Source organism: Mytilus galloprovincialis, chromosome 10, assembly GCF_965363235.1.
Source record: "Mytilus galloprovincialis chromosome 10, xbMytGall1.hap1.1, whole genome shotgun sequence".
Classification (NCBI taxonomy): domain Eukaryota; kingdom Metazoa; phylum Mollusca; class Bivalvia; order Mytilida; family Mytilidae; genus Mytilus; species Mytilus galloprovincialis.
Genome location: NC_134847.1, coordinates 21,614,396 through 21,641,771, shown reverse-complemented (window position 1 = coordinate 21,641,771; position 27,376 = coordinate 21,614,396). Strand labels below are relative to the sequence as shown.

General features: G+C 31.2%; 1 protein-coding gene across 9 annotated transcripts in view; it reads right to left on the bottom strand.

Moving 5' to 3' along the window:
- Window positions 1-296: 296 nt before the first annotated feature.
- Window positions 297-27,376, bottom strand: part of LOC143047156 (tubby-related protein 3-like) — a 44,414-nt gene continuing 17,334 nt past the window's right edge. For 5 of the 9 annotated variants that reach the window (XM_076220118.1, XM_076220116.1, XM_076220120.1 and 2 more), the window contains exons 3-15: window positions 27,258-27,309; window positions 25,235-25,397; window positions 24,228-24,356; window positions 19,522-19,773; window positions 14,780-14,994; window positions 13,325-13,345; window positions 12,386-12,592; window positions 11,757-11,869; window positions 10,190-10,289; window positions 9,030-9,128; window positions 7,937-8,024; window positions 7,168-7,251; window positions 297-5,260 (exon numbers count right to left, since the gene is read on the bottom strand). In XM_076220118.1, coding sequence (XP_076076233.1) covers window positions 5,127-5,260; window positions 7,168-7,251; window positions 7,937-8,024; window positions 9,030-9,128; window positions 10,190-10,289; window positions 11,757-11,869; window positions 12,386-12,592; window positions 13,325-13,345; window positions 14,780-14,994; window positions 19,522-19,773; window positions 24,228-24,356; window positions 25,235-25,397; window positions 27,258-27,309 — 1,657 coding nt within the window. In that variant the 3' untranslated portion in view covers window positions 297-5,126. Of the gene's footprint in view, window positions 5,261-7,167; window positions 7,252-7,936; window positions 8,025-9,029; window positions 9,129-10,189; window positions 10,290-11,756; window positions 11,870-12,385; window positions 12,593-13,324; window positions 13,346-14,779; window positions 14,995-19,521; window positions 19,774-22,705; window positions 22,724-24,227; window positions 24,357-25,234; window positions 25,398-27,257; window positions 27,310-27,376 lie in introns of all 9 variants that reach the window. The other 4 variants (XM_076220121.1, XM_076220117.1, XM_076220115.1 and 1 more) reach the window with 4 other exon arrangements.

Genomic DNA, 27,376 nt, shown 5'->3' with positions numbered 1-27,376 from the left:
ATGGTCGGGTTGTTGTCTCTTTGACACATTCCCCATTTCCATTCTCAATTTTATACTGAGTTTCAAGTTGATTGGACTTCAACTTCATCAAAAACTACCTTGACTGAAAACTTTAACCTGAAGCGGGACAGACCGACGAACGAATGAACGCACACACCAAAAAACATAAGGCCCCTCTACTATCGTAGGTGGGGCATAAAATAAGATGTGGTATGAATGTCAAGTATGTTTTAATTTGTGTTTGATCCATTTTGTTTCAAGCAACAGATGCAATAATTATCAAGTAACACAAGACAAATTATGTGAACATTTTATTATCCTCAGATCATCTTCTTGCGACAATTCACAAGACAGCACTTTCATAACATGGACGGTGTTTGATGGAATGTCAGTTTTCCCTATACTATTTCTTTATCTTATATAAATGAGATATTTGACAAAATTATACCTAAACTAAGAAACTTTTTCAGTTTCCTGCTTGTGATATAAAACCAAAGTAAAACTTAACATAAAATTAGTACATGTATCTTAGTACCATTACCATTACTAGAGCATTTGCATTATTCACATTTCTGAATACGTGAACGGATCGACACCAGGCAGATTTGTATTAAATAATGATTTAGCCCCGGCCTCAATAAAAACTAAATTAAAATCAAAGGCATTATAAAATATCTTCATTGCGGCCAACTGAACTTAATTTATCCTTTCCTCATATACGTTTTATATGATACATTGATATGGATATTCCAGCAAATACTTGGATAATGCAAGTGCTCCATTATAAACATTTACTTCAATATGAGATAAAAAAAAATAAAATAACAAATCATCTATAAATGAATAATCAACATATGATAATTGGTATTACTTTATACTATGGATTCATTTATTTTCGTGGATTACGACAATTTGCATTTTCATGGATATTTGATTTGGTGGTTTTGCCAATCTGTGCATACAATGCCTATTGAAAAATTGGTAATTCATTGAACATTTAAATTTGTGGTTCACCTGTACCAACGAAACACATGAAAATTGGTATCCAACAAATAATAAGGAATCCACAGTAGTATATATTTTTTTAAACATTGTAGAAGAGGATATATGTAAGAAAACAAGGTTTTCTGCTTCTTAAGTACAAATAACTGCACAGTGCATTTCAAACATTTTCTTATAATTTACATTTCTCTTCAAATTAAGTTTAAAAAATATCCCTAGATGATTTCTCATAAGGAACCTACACTTAACTTTCGTTTCGTATGAAAGGATTATTTGATTTTTGGATTGATCTAGAGGTAAGAGTTGATGATAACAACCATTTTTGAAATATAAATTATATAGATATTAATAATCTCACAAAATAGGACGGATATTTAGAGTGGTGGGATATTAAAGACTAGATAACAAAACAAATAAAATAAAATACAAACTATAATGCAAATCATATGATCAAGTTTTGAGTCAAGTTTGATTTTTTTCTCTCCGTGATGATTGATAATAAATGTTTCCATGGTTACTTAAAGGGTGGAAAATAATTAGATATGTTTGGAATTGATATTAATTCTGCTACTCAATGCATCAAATTTCTATTATTTTCTAACACTGAAAATGAAATACTTGAAACAACCTTAAAGTATCAGGTGCAAAATCCTGTATAGCTCTTGTATATCACAGCCTAATGAATTTATGATAAAAATATCATATGTATTCTGACCTTACGTTTAATTGGGCATATCATTTCATAATTATGCACCACTAACAATCTTTACAACCTTCCAAATTTTTAAAACTTTAAAAATTTAATATCACTAGGACATGTGTGGCACTGTACACTTCTTGAGATTGACAAATGTGTGGTATGCATTTCATCAAGAAATCCTAAGAGGTACTAGTATTTAAGATATGACATTGACAACTTTACATTATTCATAAACAAGGACCTAGGGAGGGCAACTTTCAAATGTGTGTGACCTTTTTTCTCAAGATTTAAAACATTTTCACAACACTATCTTCTGGTAATGGTTTATACTGCAAGGGGTACTCAAGATATTCACAACTATAACACATTTTGAATAGGCAATCAAATATGCATAATATTTGGCAAAACTAAGCACTAATAGTAATGTTATATGAAAACCAAATTCAAATGATTAGGAATGAAAAGTTTGAATTTTCTGCAATTTATATACAAACAATAGAATCAGCCTTTGTGAACATATTCAGTTTTTGTTAATTTTGAAAGTTGAAGAGAATGTACTCAAATTAAAAATTGAGTATGATTCTTAAATTTTCTTAAAATATTTTAACATTTATCTACTAGTCATGGATAATGGGGGCAGGGATAAACCTATCCTTTAGTCAAGTCAAACAATGTACACATGTCAACATAAATGATAAAACATAAGAATTTCACTAACAAAGTTCATGTATATGGGCAATAAATCTTAATGTGTTTGAAGTTTTAGGCTGTATGCTCTGCAAGTATTGTGTGTCTTAAATACACAAATGATGCTTTACTCTATTTCAAATAGTGGAATGAATTGATTCAAAAATATTTTTATGATATCTAAACAAACATTTAGGAAATTTAAATTATTCTAGCCTTGAAACTTTAGTAAGGAAGAGAGAAAAAATGCAATGAAACTTTTTACCCTAAATGTTCAACTGTTATGCATTTCAATAGTGTGTGTTCTACAAAAGCTTTCAAGTTGTCAGACTAGCAGACAAACAGTGTCTATAATGCCAAATAAATCAACTTCATCCCAACAAAAACTAAAAATTGAAGAAAATGAATACTGTGGATTCATTTATTTTCGTTGGTATCAATTTTCGTGGATTGCTGAAAACTTGCATATTCGTGGATATTTGATTTCATGGTTTTGCCAATCTCTGTATACAAAGCCTATTGAAAATATGATATTTGTTGAACATTTGAATTCGTGGTTCACTTGTACCCACGAAACCCACGAAAATTGGTATCCAACAAATAATAATGAATCCACAGTAAGAGACAAGGTTCTTCTAACCAACATTTAGTTAATCTATTTAAGCAGTCAAACTGTGCATGGACAGCAGAGTATATTCAAAATTGAACAAAAAATGGCAGAAAAACTATGTACCCTTTAGAGGACGGATGAAATTACCCACAAAGATAAATACTATGTTCTCAAACAATTATATTAAAAAATTGCAATTGTTACCAAAAGAAGAAAATAATTTACAATATATATCATTGAAGAGGGCATCAGGGAGATATATCATTCATAGAGAAGCAGAACTTAACGACTGAATTATTTGCCTTCAAATTTACTGATACTAACTAAATTTTCAAACATGTAATTATAAATTATCTTGGTTCATGCATGTGGTTGATTTCTGAAGCAAAAATTCAAATTTAGAAAAAAAAACAGTGAAAGCAATAACTTTTCTTCTTCATTTACTGCACCGAAGCTTGATTTAAGGGAAATACTTTAATATGTATGTTTGGAAAACTATTGTGGGGTGACATCTGTATTTACATCTATGTACATGCAACAACATTTCAATATAAAATTATCTACAATGTTTACATAATTACATATAATTTGATCTATAATTTAAAATAAATACTATATAATAATATAATTAGTCATGAGAATCAACAAGATAAAGCACATCAATAAAAAAAATGAACATCAAGTCCTTAAACAGACCTTATTTTCAGCTCTTATTTTGTTTATCTCCCCTACTTTCAGAGTTAAAATTCAAAATAAAAATTGGACCAGAGTAATTGCAAGTAAGGCAAAATATTATAGACTTCACACACTGCTAATTCATATATAAGTACTGCATTTTATAACATAAAAACACAAATATATACCATAGTTCAACTGTTTAGCATCTGTTTGCCCCCTTAACAATAACCCAAAAACTTTGTCCAGTTATGAGTTGAAAATTAGGCTATTGACATATAACAAATTTACATGAAATAATTGCACATAACCAACATTTAAAAAAGTGACGAGAACAAACATATGTCCATAATAATGTATTACATTTCATACAACCTCATTGACATGCTAACTTAAAACTAATCTATTTATAGCTGCTAATGAAATTGATGTATTTGGATCCTCTGTAAATCTCAACTTTAAAACATAATAGGGGTAAACATTACTACAACCAACTAATGAGACTCAAAATGAAAGTATAGACAGATGCCATTGCTATATGATCATACCTGACAACATTTCAAAATGCTCATGGGGGTTTTCCATTCAATATGGCATTCATAGTCCTATAAAACCTTTAAACGGACCTTCAAATTAATTTATTTAAAGATGTTTATTCGCCTGTTCATACTTTTACAATCCTATATGCATGGTAAAATTGATTATTTAGTTTGAAAATTTAGACAAAATTTCACTTTCAAAATTTCAAATTGGGAGCCTCCATGGGGGAAATCCCCCACAAATAGTGACAGTTGGCAGGTATGTATGATCAATACAATCTATTAACAAACTATTCCATCCTTTCCAATTTTGAATTTCATTAAGTATATTAAGTAAAGTAAAAAGAAAAAAAATAGCATTAAATCAATAAAAAATCTAACACCTTGGGGCCTTCAATAACAACCAATTAACACCCAAGTTTACATCAATTCTTAAGTAAATCTTTAATATTCTCTGATATTCTTAACACATATATATGAAGGATGTCAAAATAATGTCACTCTTATAAAAAGAGACATACAGGAAGGGGTAAATTTATAAATTTACTTTACAACTACTTCGAAATCAAATATTTCACAAAAATTAAATGGCTTCCAAATATTGATAATACATTATCAATTTCTGAATGCTGGCAATGCAGATAGTTCTTTTATTAATAGCCTCTTGCTAAACAGATTCCAATTTATTCTGCTTATTGTCAGAATTAAAATAAAACATAAGTTGCTGAATCATTTAACCTGACGATAAAATTGTATGTAAAAATAAGACACATAATTTAATCTTTCACACAGTAAACAGATAATGCAATTTTTTAAATTAAGAAATGTTTCCTCATGCATATCCCGTATCCAACTCTGGAGATGAGCACTTTTAATAAGTTTAAAGCTGATATTTTATACATTCATACTGAATTTATTCACAGGCAAGTTTGCTGTCAAAACTACTAATTGCTATTCCAAAAGCTTGTAATGCACATAAAGGATAATTAAAATCCATTGTAAATACGTCCTCTGCAACACGGCCAAACTGCATCACTATATATTCAACTGAAAAAGAAATAAAGGTTAATTACAAGATTATATATGTGTCAATATATGTGTCAATCTAGAACTTAGAATATTGTTATGACACATTTCTGTCTTTTTGTTGTTTGTGTCATTGGATTGCTGACTTGTTGGCAAAAATCCTACATACATTCTTCGTCTCTTTTCATTCATGTATGACAGACATAAGAAATTAATGGTAACCAGCCCATTGACTATATAAAAATCTGGACTGTGGAATGCAACATTCTTCAGTCATTTCTGTTTTTTTTTTAAAAGGAAAATGATGAAAGTTTTATTGTCTACAAGGTTGGTCTTTGTAACTGTCGGTGACATTTATCAGCTGGGCTCTGCTGATAGCAATTGTTACCTTTTTAAAGTGAGGCTAGATTGTGAATAAACAAGCCTTTTTTTACACCGATCTTAACTAATTGTACATGGCATTTTCATGGATATTGAACTTTGAAAATTTGTAATTTCATTCGTTTAAACAGGCAGTGCATTAGAGTGAAATTAATTTCTCCTGGGTGTTTTCATCATATGTAGCATAGAGGGCGTTAGATTTTCCTGCTTCAAAATTATTTTCACTGTATTTTATTGCCCATGTAATCATTCAGCACGACATCGTCAATCTGAACATTCAAATTTTCTTGGTAAATTTTACTTCTGGTTAAAGCTTATTAAGCTTTATATTTGAAGAGTTTTTTGTTTGATACTGATGTTTAAATTATATATTATATGTGAAGATATATGTATGAATTATGTTAATATACAGCATTGCCGTTGTTGTGCAACTATCCACTTTACAAAGTCTTTGATATTTAATATAGCCTTTTATGGCGTGTATATTCAGAGTGTTTATACTTGGATATTTGGTACAAGTATTGGTTATGCTTGGATATTTGGTATAAGTATTGATTATGCTTGGATATTTGGTATAAGTATTGGTTATGCTTGGATATTTGGTACAAGTATTGATTATGCTTGGATATTTGGTACAAGTATTGGTTATGCTTGGATATTTGGTACAAGTATTGATTATGCTTGGATATTTGGTACAAGTATTGGTTATGCTTGGATATTTGGTACAAGTATTGGTTTTATGTCTACACTGATGGGTTGTTTATACAATGTACCAGGAGAAATAATGGTCATCAACTAAATCATTGATGTTGGCATGTATGAAATGTCTTTCTATAAAGGACTAGGTTCAGTAAGACTATATAGCAGTTTTACAAAATTGTGAAAATGTAATCTTTTAGCTATTTACTGGAAAGTAGAATGCTTCTGCTACATAAGTATGGGCTGTTTTTTACAATACAATGCACATATATCAAGGACTAGCATCATTAAGTCATGCTAAATTACTGAAATCTTCACAATTTTAGCATTTTAGTTAAATTTTAGACGGTTTCGGTCTTAAATGAAAGTGGCCGCATTCGTGTTCATTCATAATATTGAAATGTAAGTTGTATTTGATGATATACATAACATATATAAAGGTTGAGGATGAACACAGATACGGCCACTTTCATTTTTGACAAAAATAATAGTGGCCGCATTCGTGTTCATTCATAATATTGAAATGTAAGTTGTATTTAATGATATACATAACATATATAAAGGTTGAGGATGAACACAGATGTGGCCACTTTCATTTTTGACAAACACCATCTGAAAAGTGACGTTTTTTGGCATATTTGATAGATTTGTCATATTTAAGCTTGAATCAGAGTGTTTTTAATGACTTAATCAGTTAAACTCTTTCACATAAACTAATTGAATCAATTGAAATAGACACTTAAGTGTTTAAAAAGTGTCCAAAATCTTTCGTTAGATGAACCTGAAATTTGAGGCCAAAATCGGCCCTTACTGAATTTACTTCTTTACCAATATGTTTTCTGACTTACCATCATTATCATGAACTATCTGGAAATTTTTCACTGAAGCCTGGGTTACTCTTCCATGGAAATTTAATACATATGACTGTGTTTCTGAAATATACATAATTGTTTTACTGAATACAGGTACATTGAAATTATTCAATTCAATTCAATTCAATAATAAAAGTAAAAGGGCGGAAACTACCCACTTCAAATGTATCTCATATCCTAACAACTACTGCTAACCAACTTATTTTCACTGATGCTTTATTTAATTTAGAAGAAGCCCTTTTAAGCCAAATTCACACAATCTATTTTTTATCTATGAAAAAGTTGTGTGAATTATTGAGAACAAAATGAAATTTTTCCACAGATTTATCTCTTATTGTTTAATCTATTTAAACTTTTGTCAGTTCTATTGTCACACTTAATAAATACAAATGATTTAAACATCATTTTCCATTTTAATTTGCAATAGGAACAATGTTGAAAATCTTGATTAAATAAAACATCAAAGGATTTTCTAATTTGATAGATGAGGGGACGGGAGTATCAGACCTTTTTTCAGAACATCAGGATTGTTTTTAAGCTCTGGATTTCAGGATTGATCCTTTTGGGATCCAGGAATTCTTTTTTTCGAATTGTGGAATGTCAGGATTTAAATTTCTTTAAATTCAAGACCTCTGGATTTCATGATTTTAAGCATGGGATTTCGGGATCAGGGACCCTCCGACCCCCCCCCCCCCCCCCTTTATAGATCAATTGACTAATTATAATATTATAATCCTATACTCACCATCATTCCATACAGGTGTTTTATTATGCAGTTCAAGTATATTTTCCATGTTTTTCCTTTTCCATCTGTTTATCAAACCATCATTATCCTATAACAGAATTGTAAACAATCATCTCTAATTGTTCTATCTATTTAAACATTTGTCAGTTCTATTGTCCTATTTAATAAATACAAATGATTTAAACATCATTTTCCATTGTAGAAAGATCATATCATAGGGAACATGTGTACTAAGTTTCAAGTTGATTGGACTTCAACTTCATTAAAAACTACCTTGACCAAAAACTTTAACCTGTCGCAGGACAGACGAACAGAATAACGGACAGATGGACGGACGGACCCACAGACCAGAAAACATAATGCCCCTCTACAATCGTAAGTGGGGCATAAAAAAGCTGACCTACTTCTTACAGTATGTGATAAACTGGCAAAAAAACGAAAACTTAACGTTCACCGTAAACAAAGAAAAATGAAAATGAGGTTAATGTCATATAAAACTACTAAAAAAAACATGTACACCTTTCAATAAGTTCACTCAACAAATAAAGTTGCATTATAGTTTGTATTATTTAAGAAAAACATCACCCCACATCTTTGCTTTTATAGGTTTAAGTATTATTTGTCCAAATATTAATTAGTGTTTTATTTTAAATGCAGTTGTTTTCCAAAAAATTTTCTTCAAAGAACAATATGTATTTGTATACCAAAGGTGCGGTCTGATTTGTGCATTTGAAGATTTACCTAGGATTTACCTTACAATGCTCTTCAAATTTGTACTTTATTTGGCCTTTTTAACATTTTTTGATTTGAGCGTCACTGATGAGTCTTTTGTAGACAAAACGTGCGTCTGGCGTAAATATAAAATTTCAAACCTGGTATCTCTGATAAGTTTATTTGACTTACATTTAGTTCCACATACATTAAGTCAACTGAAAATTTAGAATTCATCAAAACCAAAAAACTAGCTGTTAAATATGAAACCAGCTCAACAGTATAGCCATACAGTACTATGAAAGTTGAAACAAAACTTAAGCAAATTGATAGTACATTTCTCATATTGACTGTTTGGGTCAAATATTTGTACAAAACTTACATTTCTTGGTTTAATGTCAACTCGTTCATGGTCCAAATTCATACCAGGTATAATAATGGTCATCTTTCTTGGCCCCTTAAATCCTAACACATTGGTTTCCTGTTAAAACAATAAATGATATTAATTATTACATTTGCAATACAACAAAATTGTCAGCATGAAAATGATATACAAAATGTGTAATTTTAGTTATTTAAGGAATGACTGTAATATTATTTCTGTCTATTCGAAATAACATAAAAAATGTGGTGCACACTGCATAACCTGCTAAGACTTAGGTTATTTTAAAGTGTGCAAAACATTTTTGATGTTATTTCAAATAGACAGAAAAAAATATACAGTCATTTCTTATAATTTAATTCTAATTTCCATTTAAACCAGCATAAACCACTAAAACGTTGATGATGTCATGATCACATGACAAAATTATGTCTATGAGATGATAAACAAAATAATGTCAACCAATCAGAAGACATGTTACATCCAAAATTAAATTATATCAATATGTTTGTTATATATTGATATTCAAAGTGATTTAAGGAGGCTCGAGGGTATAAAAATTTGAGAAAAAAATTAAACATTTGTTTTTCATTACAAATTTTATTTGTTACCTTTTGTAGTTGTTACTTTATCATATGGTACAAAAATCATTCAAAACAATCAATTCGTGTTGGCCCCAGAAGACTTTTGAAATGAATACATCATTGAAAAAGTTCCAAATTATCTCCCTTTGGTAGAAAAATGCCATTTTTTGGCTTTAAAATTGAAATATCTTTTTTAACTCATCGGTGACCTATATTTTTTAATATAATTTCCATATAAGCTGTACTTGAACTAAATTATTGTAAAATTTGAGCGATTTCTGTAATAAATTTCTTTTTTTTATTTCGATATTACCTTTATTTCTCCTATTACTTCAACAGAAAAAACCCACCTTTACAAAAATGTATGCTTCTTTCGAAGGCAGATTATGAGCGCAAATAAACGGTGACCCCACTTTTTTATTTTATTTTTCTATTAACTATAAGATAAAGTTCATTTATAGAAAAATATAGAGAAATCCTATATAAATGATTTAGACCCGCGAACCCCCTTAAATACTATTTAAACTAAATTCTTGGTTGAGACCAGAACAGTAAATTTCTAAGAATTTTACTTACATAAACTACACCAATCAGTTCTTTCCTTGCATTTTCATAATTATCCTTAGGATTGCATCCATGATCAAATAACGTAAAATGTGTTCCCAATATATTTGACCTACAATTATAAGCAATACAAACATTTATAACCAATCCATTACTATATTTTGGCATGTGAAATGGGATCAGAATGCCTTCACCACATTACGGAGGGTAACCACATAATGAACCTTTATAGCTATATAGTGAGGTGTAAAACATAATGATCAATACACATGAGTTGTGAGCTGTTTTTTATAAATGATTTTCAAAATCAACATTTGATTGGTTGAGACTATACCACATGACATTGAACAAAATTTCATATTCCAATCTGAACATCTTCTGCAACATAACAGGCAGTTAATGTACATTACATTTTCCATTTTTTTTTCAGAAGACAAAACTTGAACTTGACATAGAATAAAATTAAACCTTGATCTGTAGTACTATAAAAATGTCTTCTTCAGACTATTCATATACTGTGGATATATTATCACTTGTTAGGTACCAATTTTGGTGGATTTAGTGGGTACAGGTTTACCACAAATTTAAATGTTCAATGAAAAGTACATTTTCTTTAAGGATGGCAAATCAATGAAATCAAATATCCAAGAAAATGTAAGTTTTCCTCAATTCACGAAAATTGGTTCCCACGAAATAAATGAATCCACATTTTATTGCATACCTGCATACAAAGAATATCAATTGCGACTATTTCTTATTGAACATAAGGACTAATTTTAATTTGTATAAAAGCGCATTAACTTGCACTCTATTGTTCACATTTTGATATAAACATTCCTAATGAAAATGCACATCACATATGAGCTACATCGGATAAAAATCGACCTTATGCAAATGAATATCAGTACATGTATTTAGTTGTTTTGGGTTGAAAAAAATCTCAATGCAAAGTCTTTAACTGTTGGAAAATTAAGGCGATATACATGATATAAGACCTCTATACAAAACATACCACCAATCAGCTTTTATTTTGTATTTGAATATTCCAAAATCAATCAAAGTCTTATCAATGTAAATGCTGATTTCTATCTGGCACAGCTCATATATTATACTGTCTATCATCTTATAAGTTAAATGATTATTTTTTTTGTTCTACAACAGAACATATGTAAAGGATATGTGAGCCGTGGTGTAGTGGTTAGTGCATTGGACTACTAACACAAAGGTTCCTGTGTCGATTCCCGTCTCGGATGAAATTTCAGGGACTGAATTTTCGTCTCTCCCTTGATACCATTTGAGAGTATGGTCTTAAGGAAACGATGATGGTCCGTCGGAAGGGGACGATAAATGGATGGCCCGTGTAAAGAGAGAGCCATATCTCTTGCATGTTAAAGACACCCTTGTAGATTTCGAAAAAGAGCAGGCTAATGCCGCTACAAGGCAGCACTCACACCCGCAAATTGGAAAGGGATTAATATAAGTTGCAAAACTTGTTTCCCAATCCACTATAAATAAATATGTTTAAACTATATGTAAAGGATGCAACATCATATAAAAAGTTCACCACCTCAATCCATACCTTAATTTGCCTACATAGGATTCTCCACCACGAGATAAATCTGTTGGATCTGTTGAAATTAAATAGTTAGATGGATAGCTTTTCTTCCTTTTCCTACCAGCTAATAAAAATGTCTGTAAAATAAAAATAATTTTACATAGTACACTTCACAAATATGTCATCACCATCATAGCTAAATGTTTGTAACTTTTAACAATACAGTGTACTATTCTAACATTACACATTTACTTGAGGGGTCAGGAGAAATATCAATGGTCTGAGAGTGTCATTACATGTACTGTGTGTCAAATGAGCCAAAAATTAAGAAATTCCTTCAAAATTGTCCAATCAAATGATGTTATGATGTGTTCTTGTGTGGGGTATACAAATGGAAATAAAATAATAATGAATGAAATTGGCAAATAAAAAATTGTGATATAGTATGGTGAATTACTGAAGTTGACACACTTTTATAACGCATGGGCCAAAAGATAAGAATTTCCACTGATTAATCATATCTTTCAATAAATATTTTGACTCTTATTTACCTATACAACCAGTATAATAATGATAAAATATAAATATCAGCTTAGCTATGTCTTCTAAATGGTGTTGGTCAAAATAAACAAAAACCATCTTATATAACTCACTTTTTTGCCATCTTCTCTTTCTAGATGTAAGTAGTATGTGGGATAAACTCCTCTATCTATGCCCTTTTTATCTCGTGTTATTCGACATTTGATGACTTGACCCTGAGGTGCTGGCTGTAATACATAGTCATCTAATTTTTCTATTCCTTCGGGTGTAAAGCTTCGACCAGTAGCTCCTAATTCAGAATCATCACCATTTGTGTTTCCCTAAAATATAAAACATTATTGAGCTTTAAAGTAGGTGTTGTATATGATTTTTACAGAAAATGAGCCATTATTAACCCTTACAATGCAGGGGCCGTAATATTACGGTCATACCCAAAACACTTGACTTGACAACATTATCTTAACTATATCCCTTGTGAATAAGTCTGTTTAAAGTTTGATTAGCTATTATGGTGAATGACAACATTTGTGCTTTTTATAGAATATTGCCATAAAATATGGGATGTGAAATAACAGAAGGTCATAATATTGCAATGCCCTGGATTTAAATTTATGTACTGGTATATACTAATGGTTTGATAAAGATGTGTACTGTTTGTAATTATACTGGATTCAAACCCATCTGCTGAAGAGAAGATAACTTGTTATAAACTTATAAAGTTTTAAATCATTCACTTTGCAAAGTAGATTTTTAAAAATTTGCCAATCAGAGTCAAAGATTGTCTCTGGGAGCCATATTTGTTATTGGACTGGAACAAGGTACTATGTAATCAATGCTAGTGCTATATCATTTTAGAAATGCCATCAGTAATAATAACTACATACAACCAAGTCTCCAAGGTGACAGTGTAATTTTTAGTTGTAATTCTCCCCTGGATAAAAAAATGTAGTGATTGCTAAAAAAGCTGTGAGTAAACATATCAAAAGTGAAAGTGAATAGCAGCAAATATTAGAATATACAGGGTGTAAAGGTCATCACACTTATTCACTTACTCCTTCGGAAATATCTGCCTGCTGAAAGAGCAAATTATAAATATAAAATACTAGGAGTAAGTTACTAATCTTCAATTACTTAAAAATTTGCAAATTTGACCAGCAATAGCTTAGATTTTTATGGATTAAAATACCTTCAGTATATACTGAAGCAATTTTGTGTAACTTTTGCTGTGGTTGGTAATTTAGGATAGTGTGGTAAACTAATATCTGATTCATACATCTTTTAAAAAGAGATTATGGGACAGTCCCAGTTGATCTATTGTAACCAAGAAACTGGCCTAATAGACCAAACCTCACATGAATCATGACAGACAATTATAACCAAGGTGACAGACAATTATAATCAACCAACAACACACCTATAAATCAGAGTTGACATTTAATTACTTAAGACAAGAAACTGACATATTAACAACTTGATAAATGAATGATAAAGGTCAATATTATATGTTTAAATGAGGCAAAGGTCATGGAAATTCTAACGATAGCATGACTTCAGATTCCCTCAGTTATCCTAGTATAAGTTGTATCAACATCAGTGTTTTCATGAGTGTAAAAATAATAATCTTCTATTTTCACATGCTTCAGTGGAATGTAGCATATGACACTGGTGGCAGCCTAACATACATAACTAACATGAAGAGCACATTATGGAATTAAAAAATCTTTGTGAGCAGGCTCACATTCCCCCAATTGATACCTATATTTTATGGATATGCACATCTACATAGTATGTTTTAATTATCTATACAAAGTTCCATAACATATTGTTTTGTTGTTTCAGAGGAGTTACGAAAACAAACAGTTGCACAAGTATATTTACCTAGGCCAAAATTCTAAGTTCAAAGGGGCATACCTCCTATAAAAAAAATCATAATTTCCTATTGATATGCACATCTACATAGTATGTACTTATTATCTACAATTTTTCATGAAATTCTGGCGTGTAATTTCAGAGGAGTTGAGATTACAAGAAGAGGACTAACAGACTAACGTTTCATAAACATAAATATAAACAAGAATGTGTCCAAAGTACACGGATGCCCCACTCGCACTATCATTTTTCATGTTCAATGGACCGTGAAATTGGGTAAAAAATCTAATTTGGCATTAAAATTATAAAGATCATATCATATGGACCATGTGTACTAAGTTTCAAGTTGATTGGACTTCAAAAAAAAATATTATATCATAAGCAACAAGTGTAATAAGTTTCAATGTGATTGGACTTCAGCTTCATCAAAAACTACCTTGACCAAAAACTTTAACCTGAACGGACGGATGGACGGACGGACGCACAGACGAACGGAGGCACAGACCAGAAAACATAAACTATCGTAGGTGGGGCATAAAAAAGAAGATGTGGTATGATTGCCTATGAGACAACTTTTCGAAGAAATCAATACCCTATATAATTAAGCCAAATGACTAAATCTATTTTTGGACACTTACCTCACTATTATACATATTTTTCAGTTTAGCTGTACTGGGAGACTGTTTCATGGATAATGGAGCCACTGGTACACTGATCTCATCTGGCTCATTGTCGTCTTCTAAGCTCCCCATAGATCCCTGATTACCACCTGCTATCATATCGTTCTGTGTTGATGGAGGAGGGGGAGGTCGGTTTGGTTTCTTATTTTTCTTTTTGCTTTTTTTTCCTGTGTCTGGAATAAAACATAGTTTTTTTTATTTTTCTGAACTTCTGTATGCTAACTATATATTTAATAGTGGAAAAAATCCTTTCACATACATTCTGTAACTATGCAATTCATCAAAATTGTGTTTCTTCTTCATAATCATTAAATAAACTAAATAAAGAGTTACAATGAATCACATTTTTCTAATTCATATTCATAAGATATTAATGAAGGAAGACAAAGTTGAAATACATTTAATTGCACGTATTTTTTTACAATCAGACTTTTGCAAGACAAAAATCATATATAACAAACAAATAGGTTTGAGAAGATATTGTTTTCAATGTTACTGTTACTGGTTATATAACCTACACCATTACTAAGCTAATTTAGTAAAACAGTATTATTGTATACAAATGGAAGCAAAACTATGTAGTACTACAAGGGACATTACATTAAAATGTGTAAATGTTAATAATAGATTCACTACTAAAGATTTCATCTGATGTTTGACAGTGTCTTGTTTAGCATGCTCTGCCTATAGTAAAAGCTGGTGACTGTATTATACTGTCAATGTATTAAGCTGATTAGTCCGTTAAATAATCATAACAATATGTGATATCAACAGACTATCAACAGACTGTTGATGAGTAATAGTCCCAATACTTATCAAGAAACAACTTATTCACAGCAATGCCATAAGGGTAATAGTTTTTTTTTCTAATTATTATACATTTTCATATCCAGAGAATTAAATGCACTATCAGGATTAGAACATGTAAATGGGATACGAATTTGAACCCTGCTTAAAACTAGCCTGACATGTTGAGCAGGATTTTTAAAATGTCAGTTCCCAAGAAAAATTAATTAGACTCTCAGCTGACTAGGATTGTTAACATGTCAGTTCCCAAGAACAATTAATTAGACTCTCAGCTGACTAGGATTTTTAACATGTCAGTTCACAAGGACAATTAATTAAACTCTCAGCTGACTAGGATTTTTAACATGTCAGTTCACAAGGACAATTAATTAGACTCTCAGCTTACTAGGATTTTTAACATGTCAGTTCACAAGGACAATTAATTAGACTCTCAGCTGACTAGGATTTTTAACATGTCAGTTCACAAGGACAATTAATTAAACTCTGAGCAGACTAGGATTTGCTAAATATGTATGCTTAGCCAAGGCCAAGAGACAGCAAATATTAATTATAAAGACTTGAAGTTTTTCACTTGTTGCTGCCATATGATTGACCTACCACTAGTGGTTCCCCATAAACTGACCTAATCACAAACTAATACATTGTTGATGTTGCTGCCGCCGGAAAACAGCATACTTTAATGTCTTGCTTTTAAACTCTATCTTGGCGAGAAAAAAATGAATACATATTTATTCTATAATTTTTTTCATCACTTTGAAAAATACTATCATAAAGCACTATTGTTTTACCAAATCATTAAAGCAAAAACTATTCAATTAATTTCAGACATAATCAGTAACTGGCATATAGGAAATGTAGAGCCTTTGGATAGTACATAGTATATTTCCATTCCTTTGATCAAACCCACTCTAGTCACCCACTTGAAGATTTAATTAAGTTCAAACTTATATAGCATATGTTTATAAGAACTAAGTTCATTTCGTTATCTAGTTCAGGTTCAATATTGTCAAATATAGTAATTGGTTATGGTAACTACAATGTATTGTTTATGTGGTTAATATATTTTTGTGTACATCACTTTTAAGACTCTAAAATCAAATACAAAATTAAAGAAGAAATGAAAAAACCTAACGGAAATAAGAATTTTTGCAGTTACACAGACTTTTTGATATTGTTCCAAATTTTTAAACTTTATTTGATATCAGTTGAATAAAGAAGATAACATATTGACCATTTAAACAAGCCTACCATAGAATATTTATTATAATATTACATCAGTACAAAAATGTGCATGGCTGATCAGATGTTGTATTTATGAAACTACAAAATAACTTTTTCGGTAATAAAGACATAGATTTGATAGATAGCCAACTGTAAATTATCAAATTAAATAGATGTTTTGATAAAAGTTATCCAATATATTAGTGTTGTCTTTATAGACCACTTTTTACAATGCTTTATTTATTTCGTCAAAAGAAATCACGTATATCTATTTATAAATATTTTAGTCTCTTCCACTAATGCTACATCAACTGAGATAAGAAGATTGACTTAATTAGGTCTCATAAGCTGGGAGTTTTTTTCTCATGTTATAAATCATGTATGTTTTTATTTTTGGAAACTTATTATTATTAAATACTAAATCAAATCTTATGCAAAAGTTAATTACTAAGTATAAAAAAGAAGATGTGGTATGATTGCCAATGAGACAACTGTCCACAAGTGACCAAAATGACACAGACATTTATTTTTTTAAGATCTGCATTACAAAAGTCTTACCAAGATTTAAATGAAAGGGTTCTGGATCCTCCATGTAAAATCCAGGGTTTGTCACGTACTGTAAGTCACCTGACAAATCATTCAACTCTTTCACTACTAACTGATTTGCAGTAGCCATGTTTGTATATATAGAACCTCATTTAGTGAACCCCAAGATTTAAAGAATCCTATGAACATGTACAGACTTGAGTATAACAACCCTCTATTCAAGAACATGTATTCATTATAAAACAAAAGGTAAATATATATATCAATCTGCAATCATTAAATTAAATGCAAAACTTATAAATCTATGTCTGAAATATTGTGTGTTTTATTTCAAAACTACAGATCATTTCTATATTTTGAAACTGAGTTTCTAGATTTTCCCTACCTTATTTTACCTGTAACTTGTAAGTCTGATTTATCTAAATTTAATATTCAGTAATCACAATTGCTTTCCTGTCAGATTGGGTTTTATTCATATCAACAAACTTACAAAAATATTTATGAATGTTACAAATGAAATTCTATATGAGTTCACAAAGTTCGAATTCATGAAGTTCAAAACAGAACCAAAAAGAAAAAATATTTGTCGCCAATTTAACTCAGTACTTTAAAGATATCAACACTTTTGTCAGGAATATCAGCTAGAAGTGAAAAGCACTGCTATCAACACATGATACAAGGCCTTCATCCAAGCATACAAGTCCTCATCAACTTCTTTCATGTTACGGTAAAGGAATAAAACAAGTGAAATTTCTCTAAATCATAATCAAGCCTTGCCTACAAACCGAAGGTCATCTAACTAAAAAATGTTTGGTGAGCAGAACTATTAACCGTAAAATTTAATTTTTACTTGATAACTATGGCGAATTTTCTAGTCAATGAACTCTGATGAGGGGTGAGGCCATACAATCTCCATGGGAAATGCATGCCTAGCTAGGTCTCGCTTTCTCTTTTCGTCAACACAAGACAAAATTTTATTTATGTACCGTTTGCTTCCTGGAAACAACTTTTTTGGATATAAGAAGTTGAAAGAGAGTTTTAACAGTTTTCACAATAATTATGGTCTTCTTTGGAAGTCAACTTTAATTTTGGAATTCAATGTCAATCCATTCTATTTTGAAGGGTACAATCTTAATGCAACTTGAGCCAAATCAGTTGTAAACCATTTGTCTAATTACCAAGTATTTCAAATAAAATTTTAAAAATACAATATTTTAGATATGGTAAAACTATTTTTTGCAGCGATAGCTATCTGGAAATGTAATGTAATGTAATTCAAACAAGTAAGACAAACCATCTCTTGACTACTGATCAAGTCTGCACCAAAATCAGTTCAGACTGCTAATTTCGAAGACCAATAGTCCAGGTTTTTCTTATGTGTCTAATCAAAGTTTTGCCACAACCAACTAGTCCAAATAAAATTTTACTAGTCTGGGGTATCAGACTAGGGGCTGACAGCACAGACTGCTGATAAAATTTGTTGACTTTGAATCTAAAAACTAGATGCGTCAGGAGTATAAAACAAAATATTTTCTTACTTATTACCATTATAAAGCATGCATTTACATAACTTGTGCTAAAAATTAATGTACAAAAAGAAATGACTTTGAATAAACATCCATTTAAACCTTCACCAAAAATTCTAGCAGAGTTAGTTTTGAAGCTTAAAACCTAATAACTAAAATTAGTAGTATATATAACTATGATTATGATTATTAGATATAAACACTTGTCACGTGGGTCATATTTTCCAGGATAAAACATGCATAAGTAAAATGATACCTTTTTGGAAAATTGAGGAGATAAAATAATTTCTTTGGTCTACATTACAGCTAATTTCCTACTGTATGTAGAGCAACACTTTGGTTAGCTTGCTTGCTTTGTTTGTACATTTTGTAGAATTATATTTGGATAACGTCCAATTGGATTTAAATATCATATATACGGGTTTACATACCTATTTATGAAGATGTCAATCTTAAGTAAAAAGCTTGAATAAACATTTATACAAACAAAGCAAAGAAGCCAACCAAAGTCTTACTCTACAAGCATTAGGAAATAAGCTGTAATACATAATGAAGCATTATGACAAGTGTTTTAACAAAGAACGTCCTATTAGCCAATACCTTCTAACATAGGAATAGAGACATCATTATCACCATTATAATCCTGAGATGAGGAGGAGTATTCCATTGTTTTTTGTTGCTGATGATCAATGTTTGGTATTTCAAATGTGTTTTGAGGAATAGGACTCCTACTTTGGCTCCTTGTACGAGGATCTGTGTTTTGTGAAGAAACACTATCATATGTTGGTGGCGGTAATGTCCATTGACCGGCATGTTTATTTTTCTTTCCTTTTTTAGTATGAATATCATCACCTGCACCAAATATTGAGGACAAACATGCAATAATATTACCATGCAAATTTATCGCAAGACTTGTTTTCATTGTACAACAATTATAAATAGTAGCATGCACATATGTTTGCCATCCCCTATTAGTGACATAATTATTATTTTTTACATTTTTAGTGCTGTATAAATGTACATATACATTGATCAAAACATACTAAAAATCATATATTTTTGTCTATGAGAAGACCAGTATGAGAAAAATTCAAATTGACATACACAAGTATGTATGATTCACTTGTAAAGCACAATTTTAAGACCTCTATGAGAACAATAAAACAACATTTCAATACTACAAAATTGTAGAAACACTATATTCTAAATTAAATTGATTCACATTGAAATCTAATTTTAAAAATATATGGTTTGTCTGGGTTTTTTCAATATTAAGATCAGAGCATGGAGAATGTCATATTTAATAACAGAACACCTTAATCCTTTAACCTATGTAGTATATCTTTATTTATAAACAACATCTGACAAATGACAATTTTATTCTAAGAAATCAGCACGCATTTTTGTGCAATCAATAAACAGTTGAGAACAACAGATTCCTACATTGTTTGCTATGGAATGCATCAATCAGAAAAGAAGCAGCAAACATTCCAGCTTCTGTACAACAAAACACAGACAAATGAAACAGGAAACATTCCAGTTCCTGTACAAAAAAACACAGACAAATGAAACAGGAAACATTCCAGTTCCTGTACAAAAAAACACAGACAAATGAAACAGGAAACATTCAAGCTTCTGTACAACAAAACACAGACAAATGAAACAGGAAACATTCCAGTTCCTGTACAAAAAAACACAGACAAATGAAACAGGAAACATTCAAGCTCCTGTACAACAAAACACAGACAAATGAAACAAGAAACATTCAAGCTTCTGTACAACAAAACACAGACAAATGAAACAGGAAACATTCAAGCTTCTGTACAACAAAACACAGACAAATGAAACAGGAAACATTCAAGCTTCTGTACAACAAAACACAGGCAAATGAAACAGGAAACATTCCAGTTCCTGTACAACAAAACACAGACAAATGAAACAGGTACCATTCCAGCTTCTGTACAACAAAACACAGACAAATGAAACAGGAAACATTCCAGTTCCTGTACAACAAAACACAGACAAATGAAACAGGAAACATTCCAGCTTCTGTACAACACAACACTGACAAATGAAACAGGAAACATTCTAGCTCCTGTACAACATAACACTGACAAATGAAACAGGAAACATTCTAGCTCCTGTACAACATAACACTGACAAATGAAACAGGAAACATTCAAGCTTCTGTACAACAAAACACAGACAAATGAAACAGGAAACATTATAACTCCTGTACAACATAACACTGACAAATGAAACAGGAATCATTTCAGCTCCTGTACAACATAACAAACACAAATGAAACAGGAAACATTCTAACTCCTGTACAACATAACAAACACAAATGAAACAGGAAACATTCCAGTTCCTGTACAACATGACACTGACAAATGAAACAGGAATCATTCCAGCTCCTGTACAACACAACACTGACAAATGAAACAGGAAACATTCTAGCTCCTGTACAACATAACACTGACAAATGAAACAGGAAACATTCAAGCTTCTGTACAACAAAACACAGACAAATGAAACAGGAAACATTATAACTCCTGTACAACATAACAAAGACAAACGAAACAGGAAACATTCAAGCTTCTGTACAACATAACAATGACAAACGAAACAGGAAACATTCTAACTCCTGTACAACATAACACTGACAAATGAAACAGGAAACATTCCAGTTCCTGTACAACATGACACTGACAAATGAAACAGGAATCATTCCAGCTCCTGTACAACACAACACTGACAAATGAAACAGGAAACATTCTAGCTCCTGTACAACATAACACTGACAAATGAAACAGGAAACATTCTAGCTCCTGTACAACATAACACTGACAAATGAAACAGGAAACATTCCAGCTCCTGTACAACATAACACTGACAAATGAAACAGGAAACATTCCAGCTTCTATACAACATAACATAGACAAAGGAAGAAAGACACATTTCAGATTCTGTACAACACTGCATTTACAAAAAAGCAAGGAAACAACTTTAAGCCAATAAAATAAATTATATCTACAACAGTTCATCTTGTACTTGATTTAATTATTAAATTCTCCTAAACACTTTAAGCTTGTTTGAGAGATCTATGCTAATCTCATTGTGATTTGACTGCCTAATGCCACAACAGAAGAGTTAAATGTGCACAGATTACTGCTTTGAAAATGTTAAGTATTATGCAAATCTGTCTTCACACACCCAATGCTAAAATTAAGATTCATTGATTGATGTTGCTTTATGCCGCCTCTAAACTGTATTATTCAGATGATATTTTTACTTTGTGTCTCTAGGTCCTTGCAAATTTGTGTACAGAGGGACAGTAGGACACACCCACACCATAAAACATCCAATGAAAAACATACTCTGGAATAAGACAGTTTACTCTACTACTATTAGGGGCCAGGTGTTTAACAACATTGACTATTCATGAGTGTTTTGCCCGGTTGTCAGTGGACTCATTACCTCATTATCTATGCTTAGTAAAGACTCATTGAAAAATGTTTCATATTTATTTCCATAAGGACCCTGTGTAAATTTAGTTTTATAGTTGCAGCCATCTTGTATTTTAAATCGGCATCAGAATGATTCTAAATCTCAAGTACGTTTAGAGATAGATAATAGAAAACTTAATGTCAACTCTTTTTTTACAGACAACACCATAAATCTATCTACTAAAAACTCTTAAAAAACAATAATATTACAAAATATCAACACTGACAAAAGGGTACTGTAGAAAGCATTGACTGAAATATTGATTTAGACTTACCCTGCAACAGACATATGTCTTAATAAAAATATAAACCATGTATATATTCAACTTCAATCTTTCTTTTAACGTTCCAATTCAGCTTAAGTAAAGACAACATTGCTAAACTAAAAATCCTATTTACAATGTTTAGAACTATTCCTTAACTTTCTAACATCACAGAACCCAAATTGCACCGAGTACCCAAATTGCACCTATTAAAAAAAAATTGCTGGGAAAATGGTCATAAAAATTTTCTTTCAGACTAAATAATTTGTATTTTTATCATTTGAAATTATACATGTCTTTCTTCAAAGGTAAAAATATTCAAATATAAATAGAACATTCACAGTATAGATCAACAGATGAAGCATTCACTTGAAAAAGGAATGTGACATTCATAAAAAGTCAGGTTCAAAAATGAGCAAATTAAATATGTTACAAGCATCCATTTCTAAAAAATTGAATAGTAAGCATGGACAAACATCAAATTGTTTAAATAATCGAAGAAATAAAAAAAAAAATATAATGTTATATGATTTTTAAGGATGTGAATTTAAGCATGGATGCAGTTTGGGTACTCCTCATTACAGATTCCTGGATCGTTTTGAGGTCATTTCAACCCAATTTTTCCATGATTCAATAAGGATTTTAAATAAAATTGATGGAACCATATAGTAAATAAGGACACATCTTCAAAATAAAAACACAGAACAAACTTTTGTCTGTATAAATACATGTAGGTGAAAAAACTGTCAAAATAGGTTCAATTTGGGGACCGCCAAATAGGGGAACACAATTTATTTGTTAGTTTTAATTCGCTTAATTTAATTAGATTTCAGTAACTGCAAGTACTCTTTAGGATAGCTACTTTGTGTCTTTTATATTTACGTAAGTTGTTTTCATGTGCATCATATCTGATAAGTCAAGTCATTTCAACAGAATTTTTTACACTATATTTTTGCACTTGGTTGCCTTGTATCACAATCACTGGTGATCTGATGGATGAAATTTGTTGTAGAGTCGTAACTGGTTCAGTAGTACTTACATATATCGTAAAAGACGTAATATATACTGGTACAATCAAACTAGATATTGTACTAAATTTTTCAGAAATATCCTTTACAACTGTAGATAACTTACAAAGGTGTAGAGCTATCTCTTAAAACCAAAATGTAAATATCTTCATACTGTTAAAATCAGACAGCAGAGTCTCATGGGACTTTACTAATCCATATACTGTGGATTCATTTTTTTTCTTGGGTATCAATTTTCGTGGATTGAGGTAAACCAGCATGTTCGTGGATATTTGATTTCTTGGATTTGCCAATTGTTTGCTACAAAGCCAATAGAAAATGAGTAATTCGTTGAACATTTGAATTTGTGGTTCCCTGGTACCGACCTTACCACGATAATAGGTATCCAATGAATACTAATGAATCCACAGTATGACCCATTACTGACATTAGAGAAGTATAATCATGGTGGGTTGAATGAAGTGTACAATGGACCTGAGGTTTGTCTGAGTTAGTATTAGACTGACCTGCAGATATTTCTGGTATATCACTATCACCATCACTGTGACTATCTGTTGTAACATTCAACACAGTAACTGTGTCACGTTGTGGTTCAGGAAATGATTCGTCCTCATATGCAGCTGGATTAACATATTCTGTAAAATACACAACCTAAACTCAAATATATCCTTAACACCTTAACTTTTTAGCAGTGCTTTTTTTATCAACATACTGCAGTACTGAAAGAATCTCAAACTAATTACATTGTTGAGGCTGATGCAACTGACCATCACCATCTCAATCTTGCCTTTGTGACATGGTCTAGGCAATCAAAAAAACTCAAACCAAAATCAACATTAATGTACAACTGTATTTCAATCTTATTGCATATACATAGTAAGATCTTTGTATCAATTTCTTTGAAAAACACCAAGAAAATAGTAATTTGTAAATATTTTTAGTTGGGCCTGTTTCATCTATGATGGTGGCATGCATTGATTTTTTTAAATGCTGATGTAAAATGTTTCAAACTTGATCTTCAATGAAATCAAAATATTTGTTTCTTCTGATAAATAATGATACAACAAGAGAGAACAGTGTGAGGAACATTCCTAAGGCCAAACAAAATATAGGTCTGTTTATGGTTACCTGACTGACCCTACTATTGGGTGACTTATCCCAAGTCTTTATATTTTCGGTGTAAAGTGAAATATTAACTGTATTTGTGTCAAATAAGCACATTTAGTTTATTGATTGATTGGTGGTAGTGTTTAAAGCATATTTCAGTACTACTGGCTAAATAGTGGCAATCAGTTTCTTTATCGGTTGAAGAAGGCCAAGAGTTCACAGGGATAACCATTAACCTACAGCAGTTAAACAGACAATTCTAGTCAATTAAGGTAGCAGTCAAACACACCATGCAGAGTTTGACTCACAACCTTATTTTTGACAGGCTAGTGATGCAGTAGATTAACTACCTAGACCTCTTGGTAATGGGAGGCCCCCAGTACATCTGTTATTATCTATGTCTTACCAAAACTTGTGGGTGTGGAGGGTTTAGAATTACCCACTAAAGGGCGATGTTCTTCACGACCTCTCCTACGACCCCCAGAATTAGGTCGTCCAATATCTTCATTTGGCTGGAACAGTCCTAACTGTTGCCTTTTTTTCTTGTTTTGGTCTTCAATTCTTTTTCTCTGAAAATGTAAAAAGTTTGACAACTTCAAAGGCAAGACTCAACAAATTAAAAATTTGTGTTAATTTAAAACCGTTGTTGAAAAAAATGTATCTATTACCCTTCATTCTTTATTGGGCTGAATGAGAAATTTGATTCTGATTATTTCATTTTTGTTCAAATCACAATATATTAAATTTTTTTTCAATTCAAACTCTTTTATATCTTTTGAGTTTATGTATATTTATAAGATACAGCCTTAATAAGTGTTTCTTTAATCTGCCACTAGCTGTATAAGAAAAAACCTTTATCCCCGGCTTAGTATATATCTAGGATTTTGATTGGTTAACGCACGTCGTTACAAAACCCATAGCCCCTGGGTGTTGCTAACCCATATCCCCGGACGTTGCTAACCATTATCCCGGGGAACTTCACGCAAATTTTCCTAAGTTTTATGATTGCTCCTTGTAAAATATTGAATTCTGTAGATTATCCATGATGTTTGTAATTAAATATTTAATTCATTAACGATTTTGTCCTATAATGCCGATCATTTTCACTCATTACATTAAATGCATCACTTGACTGCCAAATTTTCAAGGAATGGGACTACTGACCTAGCTATGCAAATGACCCACGTTGACGTCACACCATCTATGACGTAACTCTCACAACATTGAGCGCCAAATTTGACTCAATCCAGTTTCTCTGTCTCCGTATTAAAAACGTCTTATATTTGACTACCTGTAGGGTTCTACCAAAGGTAATCCCTACACCCAGTAGAAACTATGTAAAATTTCCAAATTTCAATAAAACTTTTTTAGATAATGAAAAAAACGTTGTTTTCACGTTACACTTTGTACCCGAATTTCCATAAAAACTCGCCCGATTCTGACTAAGACCGGGGATAAATTCGTTATCTACGTTCATATCCGTAGATATGGATATTTTAACACCCTTCAGTACCCTGTACACCCTTCGGCTACGCCTCATGGTGTACTTGGGTACTTCAGGGTGTTAAAATATCCATATCTACGGATATGAACGTAGATAACTTATATTATTTTCTTCCTCATTGTGATCAAATTTTGATTTTGTTATAAAAATTCATTGCTATGAAAATTATTTTTTAAAATAATGCACACATATATTGATAAAATCAAAACAAGAGAAATATTTGAGATTATGAACATCTTACATAATCGTCCCTTTGTAAATTTTTACGGACGCCATCACGAGTTGATTGACCATTATTGAATATCGTTTCACAAATGACAATGGAAATGTTCCAATTGCTATAACTACATTGCTATCCCTTTTCCCCCAAAAGCGTCCTGCCTAATTATAACCTGTTTGTACTAACATGAGCACTTAACAGGTGCCATATGTGGAGCAGGATCTGCTTTCCCTTCAGGAACACCTGAGATCACCCCAAGTTTTTGGTGGCGTTCATGTTGCTCAGTTTTTAGTTTTCTGTGTTTTATTTTGTTTACTATTGTTTGTCTTTTAATTTCTTCTTTAAGCCTTGTTAGTTTATAATTCGACTTAAAGAGTTTGAATGTCCCTTTGGAATCTTTAGCCTCTCTTTTACATAAGGTTTTCTTGCTTCTTGATAAAATAAGAAGTTTATACTGTACACTAATAATTCTATCATTACAATTACTACAGTATTCATGATATTATGTCAAATCAATATTCAAATTGTGAAAACTTGAATACTGGTGTAAAATATTGATGGTATCAAAGTAATTAATTGCAACATAATGGCTACTTTCAGTTGTCTTGTAAAAGTCTGACAATATTGAATGGTCTCAACTTTTAAAGGGAAGGGAAAAATCCTACAGTTCTGAGATGTCAAGTTTTCTCAAATCTCTCTTCTTACCTCTTTTTCTAGCTTTTGTTGTTTCATTGCATTATTATAATCATCACCAACACTGAAATAAAGAGAATAAATAAGTTTTGTATAATATAAACCATCAATTCAATAATTTTTAGTGAATA